Genomic DNA, 14,999 nt, shown 5'->3' on the forward strand with positions numbered 1-14,999 from the left:
GACAGCTACTCATCTCTATCAAACATCACGCCACCGCAACAGAAATCACAACACGTGCATGCACAAACATTCATTACCTGCTTCCTTTTCTGCTGGGCCTAAAACATAAGAAAAGACAATTTAGGAGAAAAACGGATTCTACGCTTGCTGCTCACATAATGCAGGCAGAAATCAAGCAAAGCAAAGTGGCCCGCTTTATATTTCTAACTTAAGAGTTTGTTTTTGGTCTGGTCCGGAGCATAAACAGTAAGTTTATTTATTTATTTTTAAGGGGGTTAGAAGAAAGGAAGATAATGCATAGAAGTTTTCTCATATAATAAACATGCATTTTTTTTTTTTTTAATGGAGACCGTTCAGTAGTAGTCTCACCCAATTAGGTTTCTAGGATCCATTTTCTAGAATATTCTCACAGTCAACTAGAAGTAAGAGACGGATGACTCCAGAAGGTAAAGAGGTGGAAGAACTCCCTGCCCACTGTCCATTTAATCCTATGACAGGCTCTTCTCTAACACAGACTTGTTTTTTTGTGTGATCCAGAAGAACAGCTATGTCTTTTGACCACCAGTTTTAACCCACCTAGCTAATTAAAAAGAGCTACCCATGGTGGTGACAAATTTTATTTTTCCACGTTAAAATGGACTATGACTAGAAAATAGAAATATTCTGCATATCTTTTCAGGATTCTTGGACAAGACAACAGTCAAAAATGTTAACCAGAATAGACCGTTAAGAACAAAAAGATTCTCCTAGGTTTTTTGGATAGAGTTTAAACATTTGGGTAAAAAAGTATTGTGTTTATTCAAGTTATGCACAAACTTTTTTCCCTTTATCCAATTCGAAAGGTTTTAATATGTCTATTTTTGTGTCAATTCTTTCAAACCATGTTCACAACACATAATATTCCAAAACGCAAAAATTATTTGAATGAGTATTCAAGATGTGAAAACCAATCTGTTTATCTTCCACTTTCTCCAAATGATCTAATATTCATTGCTTTTGCTTTAACACAACGTGATATCATAATTAATGATGTTAAACTGGTAACTAAGGAGGTTTCATGTTGTTACTCTCGTGATATAATATTGGTTGCTATAGTGATGGGATGGCTTTTTTGTTAATCACTCAGGAGGTTGGTTATTGCATGCTTGTTAGAAATCTTGATCAGATTTGGAGAGAAAAAAGGATATAACATAGCCAACTATAATCAATTTTTTTCATTGTCTCAATTTTGATAAAACTATCCTAATTTCAATAATTGAAAAATTTACAATTAAGTACAATTTTAAAGTTACTAAAATGTTTCTAATAGAGGATTTGCTTTTATTTTTAGATTAAGTATTTAACACTATAAACTTTTTTCCTAAGTTAATGCTACATGTACTACAGAAGCCATTTGAATGATGATTAAAGCAAAATATTTGAGCCTCTTCCTATTTTTAAAGGATTGTTGAATAAAGCTGATTTGGGGATTTTGCCACGAATTTTAATCTAGCTATTTCTAAGCACCTTAAATTTCAGCATTCTTAGTGAATGAAACTGGAAGGAAGAAGAAAAAATGTGCAGTTATCTCAAGAGGTCTAATCTTTCAAGTGCATTAATATTGCAAGCCATGAAAAGTTGAAGGGACTTCTATCAGTTTATTTTGGCCCTCACCGTAATCAAGTTTCCTCCTTCTCTGAGAGTGTTGAACAGAAAATAAAATTATATAACACTATACAGTTACTGATCAGGAAAAAGACACTACCCATAATTTAAATGTTAGACATACTTACGGTAATATAAAAAAAATACAGCCCGTGAAAACACCTTTTGGTTCCTTGAAAACTCAAAATAAGAACAAAGGACAACTTAAGCACGAATCCTGGGTCTTTCATTCAAGCAGAGTCCCAGGAGGCATATTAAAGCAATGAATAGGAAAAAGCTCTTCAGTTCACCAGCTGAGATTTTAATGAGACATTTCCCTTTGCCACGGTACAGGTTTGCTCAGGAAAGGAAAGAACTTCTCACAGAAAATTCAGTTAATAGGCATTGTTGGCTCTCACTGCCACTTGGGCAATTGCTCAGTGCACTGACCTTCTATTTTGGCATATTCTGTGAGTCTAGTGTAATTGATCAAGGCCGCTTTCTCGAGACATTTTCTGACCACTTTTTTCACCTCTTCTGCTGGTATGGGAGTGGCGATATCTTTCATTAAAACCTAAAGAGGGGGAGAGAAAGAGACTGCGTAAAACAGATACTACAATCAAATTACACAAACTGTCCTAGATCTATTATGAGGAAGGGGTCCTAGGTAATATTGGGGGAAAGTAATGAGTCATGAGGAAGGGGTCCTAGGTAATATTGGGGGAAAGTAATGAGTCGGCACTTCACAACTGGGATGTAATCCTCCCGTCTTGCTCCTCCTGTCTAAGCCTCATTTATGCACATCAAAACCTCCCATAGGCCAAACCACCATTCAGTGTGATGACTGTCACTTTTCCTCCAGTGATGACACCATCAGAGCAGCTGTTTCAGATCAGGATTATAGTCCTTGGGACAAGTAATAAAGTTTGTCTTGCACATCCCTAATTTAAGAGCTTTAAATCTTTTGAGCAATATATATGAAAACAGTAAAAAAATGCTATGAAGAATAAGCACTGTTTTTGAACTATATAAAAATCAAGATCTCTAATTCTCACAATTAAACTTTAATCTGTTGAGGGGGGAGAAAATCTTTTCATGAAATGAATGGAATAGCAAATGTTAAAATACACAGAAACTTTCTGAAATTAAAAAACAACAGATTATTTTCTGTTGAGTTCCTAAATATATATTTGTTTTTTTTGTTTTTGTTCCCCCCCCCATTAGAAGTATTACTATTACCAAGGGGAAAATACAATTACATCCAGAATTCAAAACATAATATATTTAGGTACTTTTATAATTATTCACTGATAATTTTCCTCAAAACTTTCTCAGTGTTAAAACTGCTTACAGTCAGTTTTGATTATACCACTAGTTAACCTCTATCTTTTCCATATAGTTAATGCAGCTTTTCTGGCTTTACTTACATTCAAATTATAAAATAGAAGGCAAAATGTGAATATAGAGAAGACAAGAATGGTAAGTATTCTTACTATTCTATTAGTCTTTTAACTTAAAGTTTCATCAAAAGATTATGAAAACATCCATTTCATGCTTTATTATTTCATTCTCTTTCAATCAACCTTGGTACTAAGGATTTTTACTCAACCATTTAAGCATCAAATTTCCTCAACCATTTAAGCATTGGTGATCCTTTACAACACATTTTAATTTTGTTAGTCAAGCTTTCTTTTTCAAAACAGCAAACCTTAGCACTTAAAAATTTGCTTGCCATCAAATTCAATTATTCTTCATAGTCTCATATTAAAAATCTTTAACACAGTTACATATATTTGGCACTTTAATTAGAAATGCACCTTAGGGGCACCTGGGTGGCTCAGTGGGTTAAAGCCTCTACTTTCTGCTCAGGTCATGATCCCCCACATCAGGCTTTCTGCTCAGCAGGGAGCCTGCTTCCCCCTCTCTCTCTGCCTGCCTCTCTGCCTAATTGTGATCTCTCTCTGTCAAATAAATAAATAAAATCTTAAAAAAAAAAAAAGAAAAAAAGAAATGCATCTTAGAATCTTAATAAGCAAAAAAACAAAACAAAAAAAAACCCCAAAAAACCCCTTCTGCTCATAGTTAAAAAAAAACAACAAGCATTAATGTACTATTATTTTTGTTTTTAAATGTACAATCATTTTTAATGTGATCATTACTACAGTTTAAATTTAAAATTAATTTTTTCCCATATACAGAACGGGGAACTTTACTACTAGGCCTTCCCAGGGTGACATGCATTCCTTCATTCATTCATTCAGAGACAGTGTGAGCACAAATTGGGGGGGGCGGTCGGGGGAGAGAAGGATGAGGGAGAGAATCTTAAGCAGGCTCCATGCTCCAATATGGAGCCCAAAGTGGGGCTTGATCCCACAACCCTGAGATCATGCCCGGGGCCGAAATCAAGGGACAGATGCTTAACCAACGGAGTCATGCAGGCACCCGACATACTTTTAAATAATAGAAATAGCTGTTAAAATTAGAATGTATATGTCTGTTACAGAGGTGAGTCCCGGGTCAAAATATTTAATTTGGAATTGGGGGGAATTGTACCCCCTTTCCTGGCAAAATACAGATTACGGGCTGGCAAAAGCAAAAAGGGAGACACAGCTTCTTTCCTGTATCCCCTCCATTTCTTCCAAAGCATACTAAGTATGAAGAATTCACATGTAGATTTTGTTTTCCTAAAATGTCAATAAGTACAGAGATGTGATAATGAAGAAATGGCCCTACCATTTCTCTCTCAGTTCAGCAAGAGACATGATAAGTGACGATAACTGGAAAAAAGGTCACTGTTCATCCCGCCACTTGTCAGTGCGTGAGGGCATCTATGCTATTATGAGCTGTTCCTTGCTGGGGGAGGAGGGAAGCTCTACCATGGAAACCAGCACACAGAAGGCTGCATTAGGTACCCAGGATGGGATGCCATTCCCAAAGTAAAACTCTCTGTGAAGATTTCATCTTTTCCTTGATACCTCAATGGATTAGATGAAATGAATACTTTCGACAAGCCTGGTTTACCTGCAGTTTTATTATAAAAATTCTAGTATAACAGGTAACTACTACAATAATAGTTCTATCACATGATGCATAGGAATCAAGGATAAGACAGGGATAAATAAATGCAATCAATGTATACAGTCATCAGTTCTCGCCCTCATCTTGCAAGTCCTTAAATCACTGAAAAAAGTCTTTTCTTTTTGCTTTTAGAAGACTTGCTAATAAATAATGTAATATATCTAGACTTCTTTGGCAGAGAAGTGGACAAGACCAAGTGCTTTGAAGTCAATAAATCAGAACCAGATGGAGCTCCTGGGTGGCTCAGTTGTTAAGCACCTGCCTTCAACTCAGGTCCTGATCCCTGAGTGCTGGAATCAGGCCCTGCATTGGGCTCCCCGCTTGGTAAAGAGTCTGCTTCTCCTTCTCCCTGCTGTTTGCCCTATTTGTGCTTGCTCTCTATCACATAAATAAACATCTTAAGAAAAAAAAATCAAGACCAGAATAATCAAATCATGAGTTTTATATGATACTTAGAATTTTTTTTTTAATGTTTATAAGGAACAGGAATTGTCCACATCACTTACCTGTTAGGCTCCAACTAGCATACGAATAGTTCTATAAATAAATGAAAATGATACTTCCCTTTCAAACCTTGTCTGTTACATAAACAGGAGTGGAGAATGTACTTTCATTAATAAATTATTTTAGAATGGATAGGAAAGCCTTGTGCTATTTATTTTTTGAGGGAAAACGAATTTCTACAATTCATGAATCCATTTAAAGTAACACAAGTTGAAATGGATTCTGAGATTGATTTAGGATGGAAGGAAGGATACGTTTGGGCATGTTAAGTGATAAACCTTTATAGGTATGAGAGATGGGAAGGTAGACAAATAAATCGGGGGGTGGGTGAGGGGGTAATGAAAGACAACTGTGAGGTCTGAAAAAGAGATGATTATACTTAACTGGAAAAAAATAAAAGACTATTTCATGAGGGAAAGAAAGGGGTGGGGAAAATGGGTACTACCAATACATCAACTCAGCCTCAGATGGCAGGGGCCGGCTTCAGGAAAGCTGCGGGGAGGAGGACGTAGGAGGTAGGGAGAATTGGAATGTAGTTAGGAGTAGGTGAGAAAGTGATAAAATGTGAGCAGACAGCCCCACAGGACACACTCCTGGTGAGGAATGAGCCTATCTGGCTGGCTCAGTCACTAAAATACACAGCCACTGCGCGTGCAAAGAGCATTTATAAAGTAGCATTCAAACGTACCCTTTCAAGTAATGAAAGCGTAGCTTTGAGAGCACCTTCAGGTCGTCCAAAGGGAAAACAGTATCTTTAAAAACAAGAGGAGGAACAAAAACGTCAAACATGTACTATCCAAGACTGCTCAATAATTCCCTCTTCTCCTACGTGACATTATAGAAGACCAGCGAAAAGTGGTTAAACTAGCATCAGCCCATCTGGGAAAATCGTAACGGCAGAAGTTTACTTAGTTCCATGCTTTCAGTTTCTTTCTAAGAGTAAGGGTATCAACTGTGATGAAAACGTTCTAAAATTTTGATGATGTATGTTCAGAAAGAACAGGGTAAATTAAGAACAACAACAAAAACAAAAAAAATCTCCAAGAGTCTACCAGTAAAAAGATAATTAAAATACATTTCCTAAAATCTTCCTAAGGTTTGCTGTTATTCAAGCCTTATGCTAAAAGAAAGGGTTCCCCCCCACACTTCCTCCTGTGTTTATGTGTGGCTTGAGATGGACACACACCCCATAGACATAACTGCTAGTGCAAAACACGTTCCAGCTCCCTCCTTTCCTGACACCTGCCTATTAACGCCAGTAGCTAACTCTACACCCTCTCCACACAAAACACCAACTTTCCAGAGCTCAGCCACTTGCCAGTGGAGATGGTCATCCTCAGTCTTGCTAATGTCATGCATTCCTAATAGACACCAACAACCAGAGGGCAGGTCACTTCAGCGTTCTGAAATCAGGGTCAGAGGCTGGACGAGTGAGTGGGCTCCTCGGAAGTTAGCTGACACATGGTGGTAACAGATTTATTGCTCTTTACACGGGTCCCTGTTCAGGTCACTTTCCACTTAAAAAGCAGAGAATGTCAGGGCCTCTTCTTCCTGCTAGAGCTGCTCACTCTCTTGAATCAGGCTCCATAAAGCACCTCCTCCCCAACCACCACCCCTAGCCTCAAGATCAAGGGCTGCTGGAGGCTGAGCTGTCCTTGGGCTGCTGCTTGGCTCTGGACTAGAAATCTCCAAACCAGTAACTTGAAGTTTATGTATTTCCATGTCTCTTGCCATTATTCAGGGGCTTGGTAAACACATCTTCTAAGACGTAACTCACAATGAAATTATTTTTTTTTTTCCACAAGGCAATCTGAACAGGTTTCCCTAAAAACACACACATTTTTAAAGCACGTATATTTTAAATTCAATTTCTTCTATAACAGCAAATTTCAAAGACTGATTAAAGAGGCATTTTTCACAAAGCAGTTGTTAAATCCATATTAGGACAGGGTTTTGATTTTATAGAACTTTTATTAGTGTCAGATAATCACAAAAAAATCGTAAGTCTAGTCAAATTTTTCTTCAGAAGTCTATTTCATTTGCTGTTAAAAATTTCCTTCAACTAACTCTTACGTCAATGCATTCTCTTCCTCCTCTCCTCTACCATGCACAAAAGCAACAACCAATTTATTTTTGATAGTTTTTTTTTTTCCTCCTGCGCAGTGTTGCATTTTGGAGCATTAGCAAATTAGCAAAGTAGCTTTCATCATTTTGTATACCATAAACCTTAATCCACGTTTAACGAAAACACAAATTGGGTTCTCCTAGTCCCCTCCCCCTGCTTAAATCTTTTCAGTGTATTTGCATAATCCACCCATTGTCTTTCCTATTGTTTATTTCCATTAACCTGTGGGTGACACATTTTATGAATGGAATGTTACTGATCCCCAGATTACATTTAGCATTTCAGGGCTCTGAGGTCCCACTGGGTATGTTCTGAATTAGCATTAGCTGCTCATGATGTGTAAATAATTCAACACATTTACAGAGTACAAGTAATCCTGAATCAATAAAGTACAGAAAATAACTACACAGAAGCCTAATTAATCTTTACAAAACGAGTTTTAAAAGAAAGGAATAGTTTTGTTCTGCTTTCAGGATAAATATTTTAGGTTGTTACCACTTTGACAGCTCTGCAATAACAAAGCAAAGTGGAAAATACTCCACTACCAAATAAAATTCAACCAATCTTAATATCTAATCTGAATAAATTAAAATTGTCTTGATTCCCATTAGTAAGTTGATTACAGATAGATGAGCCTGCATAGACGTGTCTCACAATTAAACTTTTTTTCCTTTATCATTTTAATATACAGTATGTTTTAATCAAAATATATATGCACAAGTCTGAAAGGAAACTTCTTCTAAAGCCTTATTATGAAAAACAGAAGTTCTTTATGTCATGTCCACACCACTCCCCAAGTAATTTCTCCAGAAAAACAAAAGTCTTTTACTTTAAGCTCTTTCTTTCTGTATTTAAACATTATATTCCTAACCTACATGCTACTATTTCTAATTCTCGATTTTTCAGTTTTATATATTCTTCTACTAACTTCCCACTAAGGAAGTTAGACTCAGAGGTATAAATGACATATAACTGCACATATTTAAAATACGTAATTGGTAAGTTTTGACATAGGTAAACACCTGTGGAACCATCACCTTCATCAGTTTAACATACATATTCATGACAGCCAAATGTTTCCTCCCCATCCCATGAGCCCAAGCAAGCAAGGATCACTTTGTATTTGGATTGTTTGTATTTCCATAATTTTATGGAAGAGGGGTATTATAGCACATATATCTTTGAGTCTGATTTCTCTCAGTATATTTTGATAGTCATTCATGCTATCAACCATATATTCCTTTTTATTGCTCAGAAGTATGGGAATACACTGCTTATCTTTTCCTTGTTGATGGCCATCGGACTTGTTCTCATATTCTGGCTCTGATGAATAATGCTGGTACGAACGTTCATAATAAGAGTCTCTGCGTGGACATGTGCTTGCATTTCTCTTGGAGAAGACCTACAAGTGGAATGGCTGGGTCATATGTTCGGTGTTTGAATTTTTAAAAACCTGTGAACTACCTTATACAGTGGGTTGTACACGTCTATACTGCTATCAAGAGTATATGCAGAGTTCCAGCTTCACATCCATGCCAACACTTACTGGAAGGTAATTATTTTTCTAATTTTAGTTATACTAATAATGTAGTAGTACTGCATTGTGTTTTAGTTCGTATTTCCCTAAAGAGTAAGAATGTTGAGCACCTTTTCATATGCCTTGTCACCATGTGTCTTTGGTGAAATATCAGAAACAATTTTTTACTGGGTTCTTTTATTTCTTACTAATTTTTAAGAGATACTTAAATATTCCGGATAGAAGTTTTTTTTGGGGGGTATCTAGTGTGCAAATACTTTTTCCCATTCTGAGATGTGTCTCTTTATTCCCACATCAGTGTCTTTAGAAGATCAAATGTACTTAATATTGATAAAGTTCAAGGTAACATTGTTCCATTTATGAATCGTGATTTTGGTGTTTTGAAGAATCTTTGCTTAGTCAAAGAGCAAAGAGATTTTCTGTTTCCTAGATCTATCCATTTTGAGTTAACTTTTTTATCAGGTATGAGGTATGGGTCCAGGTCAGTATTTTGCATTTGGCTATTTAATAGTTCTAGCACCATTTATTGGAAAAAAAGTGTATTTTGCAAACTATCTTTGTATATCTTTGAAAATCAGTTGACCATATATGTGTGAGCCAATTTCTGAACTGTCCACACCACACAACCTTGATTACTGATTTTTGAGCAGATATCCTTGCCTTGCTCTTGATCTTAGGTGAAAAGCATTCAATCTTTCACTGTTAAGTATGAAGTTGCAGGTTTTCCACAGATGCCCTTAACAGCTTGAACATACATTTGGTAAGAATTCTTTTAATACTATTGTTTGCTAATACTATCTTCTGTGTCACTTCCACTATTGGCTGTTTTCAATCTCTTCATTGGTCATATTTTACCATTTCTTTGTATGCCTAGAAACTTCTGACTGGATGCTAGGCATTATTATTTTACATTATTGGTGACTCAGTACTTTTGTATTCCTTTATTCTTGAGCTTTGTTCTGGAATGCAGTTAAATTACTTAAAAACAGTTTGATTTATTTGAAACTTGATTTTAATCCTCATTAGGAAAGATAAAAACAGGGTTAATTTTTTTCTGTTACTGAGGCAAAAATTCTCTTGAGTATTTGACCCTCTGTCCATGACTTAGGAGCTTTCCACCCTGGGTGGTAGAAACTGGTACTCCTCTTAGCTCTGGATTATCTCCTGTAATCCTACAACAGAGTGAAAGGATTATTTGTCTGACTTTAGTTTCCATACATACATGCTTAAATCAATACTGAATTGAATACTCCAGGGGGACCCTCAGCAAATACCTGCAGGTATCTCCTCTTTTCTTTAGAAGTTTGACCTGCAAACTCTGGCTGCCTTCCCTGGATGCCCATCTCTGTCTTGTCAAGGCGGGGGTCCACTAGGATTCTCCTCCCTGGGCCATGGCCCAGAAGCACTCTCGTGGTGCCAAGCAGAGACAATGAAAGGGCTTAGTCATTTATTTTTTATCTCTCAAGAATCACTTTTATTCATTGTCTTATGTTTAATGTGCTTTAAGAGCATTTTTCCACATTTTAAAAAAATTAAGAAGTTTGTTTGTTTCAGATGGGAGTGTAAATATAACCCCGTTACTCCACCTTAGACATATGTAGCTTTTTAAAATTTTTTCCTTTTTTGGACTACTTTCCCCCATCCTAAATGTAATTCCTGTCCTTCCTATCTTTCTAACAGAGTTATGCCATTTTGGGATGTTAAATTCAGTATTTATATTATGTAAATGTCCTAGATAAGTGAGATACAGTATATATTATGATTTATGTGCCATTATTTTGTTTATAATTAATACATGTCTTTGTTTGTAATATCCTCTTTTTATATATGTAATCTAATGTAACTAATATAATTAATAGAACTCCAAACTCAATTCCAGGTGAGTAAATCCTCTCTCAACATACTAAAACAGCTTAGTATTTTGTCAATTTGATTTACTTGAAGAATTTTTCTGATCTGCTCTCATCAGAACTGGTTGCTTTCTAAGCTCAATCATCACTTGGGGTTTCTATTAACTATCACTATGAAGACTCCCTCCTCTTTAACACTAATTTTCTGTTCAGGGATCTTAACAACCCCTCTTTCTTTGTTTCCTTTGTCTTGAATTGTATTCTCCAGAAATATTTCTGTTTTTAACCATTAGGTTCTATTGAGCTACCTGTAATCAGGGGAAAAATGCCAAGATTTTGATCTTTCATTCTGTATATGTTTTTTAGTATCAATGGTTAATTTTTTTTTTTTTTTTGAGCAAGGAAATGTGCCAGGCAACATGGCCCTTGTTCTCATATAAATAATGTAAATTAAATTACTAATGACTTAAGAAATGGACATTATAACTATGTGATAAGTTACTAGTGATGAGTACAGATGATAAATGCTGAAAGACATCAGGTTTTCTAGTCTTTGCTAGAATGATCGAAAAACAGCTCTACTATGAAGATAGGACACAAGAAGCTCCTTGCCTGGTGACTCGGAGAGAGGAAGGACTACTCACCAGAGCTGGAAGAGGCTACTCAAGGATGAGAAATGCACGAGCAAGTGAGAGAAGCATTCCACAAATTGAAGGGGTAAGGGACCTACCTTAATGAATGGTGGAAACTGAATGGCAGGCTTAGAAAGAGAACACAGACTGAGGAATATGGATCTTAGCTGACAGGCGATGGAGAGGAAGCTACTGATAGTTCTTGAGTAGCCACGGAAAGACATAATAAACCTCTATAGGGAACTGGAGTGTTGAGTGAAGAAAGCAAATATTTAATATTAATGAACAGAGTATAATACCTGAAATGGCTTATCTGGTTTTCTAAAAGGGAAGAGAGTCTTTCTTTTATCTCCTCAAATCTCTCTTTTTCTTCTACTGAAACAGTTCCAATTCCATCAGGCCTGGAAAACAAAAATCAGAATCAATAATTTATACTGATAGAATGTTTGCTTTCATATATTTTATATCTTTATATATCTTTATTTATATATATTTATATATTCATGTATCTTTATATCTCTATTTCTCTGAAGAATAATTAAGGAAAATGCATATTGGTCCACAGAAATCATATTAGTTGCCCCTATAATGGAAATTTATTTAAAGGAGGTATTTGTAGCCATTTGCTTCATATTTTGACCTGGAACGAATGGAATGAAATTATTCTGTTTTACACAGCTTTCAAGGTAAAGGATTATAATAAATACTTTCCAGATCTACTGAAAACAATGACTAGTCCTTGAGAATGGTAGTGAAAAGTATTTTATGTGGTACCAAACATTTGACAAATTGAATAAATATTCCATGGATGAAAATATTATAAAAGCATACTGAATGCAAACTAAAATGTTTTAACTACTTTTCTTCCAAATAAAAATTAAGCTAATGTGAAGCAAGAGATTTCATTCTAAGTGTAAAAAACACAGAAAATTTGAATGCATTTGGTGACTTACTGCATTATTTTTTCACTTAAATGTGGGGGTTTATAATTCAAAACAAATAGCTGAATAAAAGCTTATAGAGAACACAGATTAGCTACATTTCTGGAGCTTGTGCTCAGCCAAATATCCCTGTGCAATCAAGGCAAGTTTTACAAGGACTTTTAGAGGTAGTAATGAAGACTGAACAGAAATCTTCTCTTACTAAGGTCAGGATTAAAAGAATAAAATACAAATAAATAAATAAAAATAAAATCTTAAAAAAAAAAATTAAAAAAAAAAAAAAAAAAAAAAGGGACGCCTGGGTGGCTCAGTTGGTTAAGCAGCTGCCTTCGGCTCGGGTCATGATCCCAGCGTCCTGGGATCGAGTCCCACATCGGGCTCCTTGCTCGGCAGGGAGCCTGCTTCTCTCCCTCTGACTCTGCCTGCCACTCTCTGCTTGTGCTCGCACTCGCTCTACCTCTCTCTCTGACAAATAAATAAATAAAAATAAAATCTTTAAAAAAAATAATTAAAAATAAATAAATAAAAAAAATATTTCTAATAATGGATTTAGAATTTATTCTGTATCAGTTTAAGTACCAGGTTGTATAACAGTCATCAACAATTTTTAACACATGAACTATAACTTTGTTAATGCAATGAGAAAGACCTATTAATCTCATATTCCAAAAGCGTCTATTTCAATGAAATGAATCTTTTGCATTTGATAATTAATACCAGTCACTTCCTCCTCTATTAACTTATTTTTCTAAAGATTGCATTTTAGTTCCCAAAGACTTATGTATTATAATTTAACTAATTTTTAATATTATGGGTAAAATAGGTAGAAATGATTATGAAAAATAAAGAAAAATGAATGCTTGGTATAACTTTCCTCGGAAGATTTTTATTTGATGCTCCCACTCTTTTTTTCATCTATATAAAAACATGTACGTGTGTGCATGTGTATCTTTGATGCTTGCACCTAGTCAATTAGGATAAAAGCAATTAATTTTAAAGTTATATCTGAATCATAATGACATAAAGACCTTTTATACATCTCAAATCATCATTTCAGTCTGAAAATTTTTTTGCCATTATAGAGAACATAATGTTATTTCAGATACTCATATGCTGCTGGAATTTATGCTTTGAAAAGCTTACAATTATACTCCATTCCTAAGTAGGGAAACATCAATTATTTTATTTCATAGTCAGAATAATACATCCTACCAGAATGTATTTTCAATGTGAACCGCAGCAAAACTAATGGCAAATATTGGTCTTTCAAATACTTTAGGAAGGAGAAAAGAAAATCTGATCTATAAATTACAAAATAATGAACTCTGAGCTACCCCCCATAATTGATAAAAATTTATATTACAATAATTTATAATATAATGCATTTTATCCCATATTACTTCAGAGTCAATTCCCACTGAGCAAATGATAGCACAAAACCAAGACTATAATTTAAGTATAATAATGATCACAAAACTTCAAGTGAAGAGTTCTATATACATCATTAACTTGGGAATTTGAGCATTCAGATGCAAACTATGACTACATTATGTTATCATATAGGTAGCATAAAAACTCACCACTAAGTTGTGGGTGGGTATTTCACTCTATACGTCTATGCAAACTTGATGAAAAAGAGCAAAGAACTTCTATTTATTATTCTGATGACTGATACGGTTCTGCGTCTTTGCTCTCTGACAGACACCACATGGTTATATTAGAGTGAATTTTACTGTTTGCTTCAACTGTCAAAGGAGATTGTGATTCACAGCGATTCAGCAAGTCATCCTGTCATATTAAACTTCACTGGGGCCCTCGCCTTCCCGACACAACAGAGCCAGGGGTTTAGGTGATGAAAAGCGAGAAAGGTAAGTCAGAGGAACATCATTTGTGTCAACTTTCACTAAGTCAAAGACTGTTGTATACAGTGAAAAGCCATCATTTTAGTGAGTTTATTATTAAATTAGGTATACATCTGACAAGTTAAATACAATAGTTAGTATTTTGGACCTGTCCTTATTTACATGCCTTTTAGTGCCTACACCAGACTATGTACTGAATATTAGGTATATGAAGTGGACATCTATACCTAAGTGATTGGGAATAAATAACAGCTTTGATGCAGTCATGCCTAAAAGTAACAGCTCCTTCTAATATTATTTTTCCCGGGGTGCATGGGTGGCTCAGTTGTTCATCAGCTCAGGTCATAATCCTGGGGTCCTGGGATCCAGCCCCGCATCAGGCTCCCTCCTAAGCAGGGAGTCTGCTTCTCCCTCTCCCTCTGCTCCTACCTTTGTGCCTGCTCTGCTAAATAAATAAAATCTTTTAAAAATATTAGAATTATTCTTCCCAATAAATGCAAATATATCCTGTGTCATCAATATCTTATCATAGCCATTTATTAAAATTTACATAACAATGATCAGTAACAAAGTTCTAAATATGCTCCTGGTACTGTGCTGTTTTGTATGCATAACACAGCATGCTCACAGCAAACCATTCTCCAGCATCCAAGAAAGGAAGCTGCTGAAGCTCAGAGAGGTTAGGTAACTTCCCCAAAGATGCACAGCTAACAAGAGCCAGAGCTTGGACTTGAACCTACATCTCTTGCATTCCAAATCTAGGGCTCTCAGAGCCCATGTTTTATTCTCTTTCCCCAATACTTTCAGAGAAAGTAATAAAGGGGGGGGGAAACCCACCTCTATTAGA

The 14,999-nt window shown here is 35.6% G+C and overlaps 1 protein-coding gene across 19 annotated transcripts in view; it reads right to left on the reverse strand.

Moving 5' to 3' along the window:
- Window positions 1-14,999, reverse strand: part of CADPS2 (calcium dependent secretion activator 2) — a 532,394-nt gene that overhangs the window by 114,631 nt on the left and 402,764 nt on the right. For 12 of the 19 annotated variants that reach the window (XM_044246478.1, XM_044246477.1, XM_044246469.1 and 9 more), the window contains 4 exons: window positions 11,649-11,750; window positions 5,894-5,957; window positions 2,074-2,197; window positions 78-98 (listed from right to left, as the gene is read on the reverse strand). In XM_044246478.1, the coding sequence (XP_044102413.1) occupies window positions 78-98; window positions 2,074-2,197; window positions 5,894-5,957; window positions 11,649-11,750 (311 nt within the window). The remainder of the gene's footprint in view (window positions 1-77; window positions 99-2,073; window positions 2,198-5,893; window positions 5,958-11,648; window positions 11,751-14,999) is intronic. The other 7 variants (XM_044246482.1, XM_044246480.1, XM_044246471.1 and 4 more) reach the window with 1 other exon arrangement.

The sequence above is a fragment of the Neovison vison genome, chromosome 4, assembly GCF_020171115.1.
Source record: "Neovison vison isolate M4711 chromosome 4, ASM_NN_V1, whole genome shotgun sequence".
Classification (NCBI taxonomy): domain Eukaryota; kingdom Metazoa; phylum Chordata; class Mammalia; order Carnivora; family Mustelidae; genus Neogale; species Neogale vison.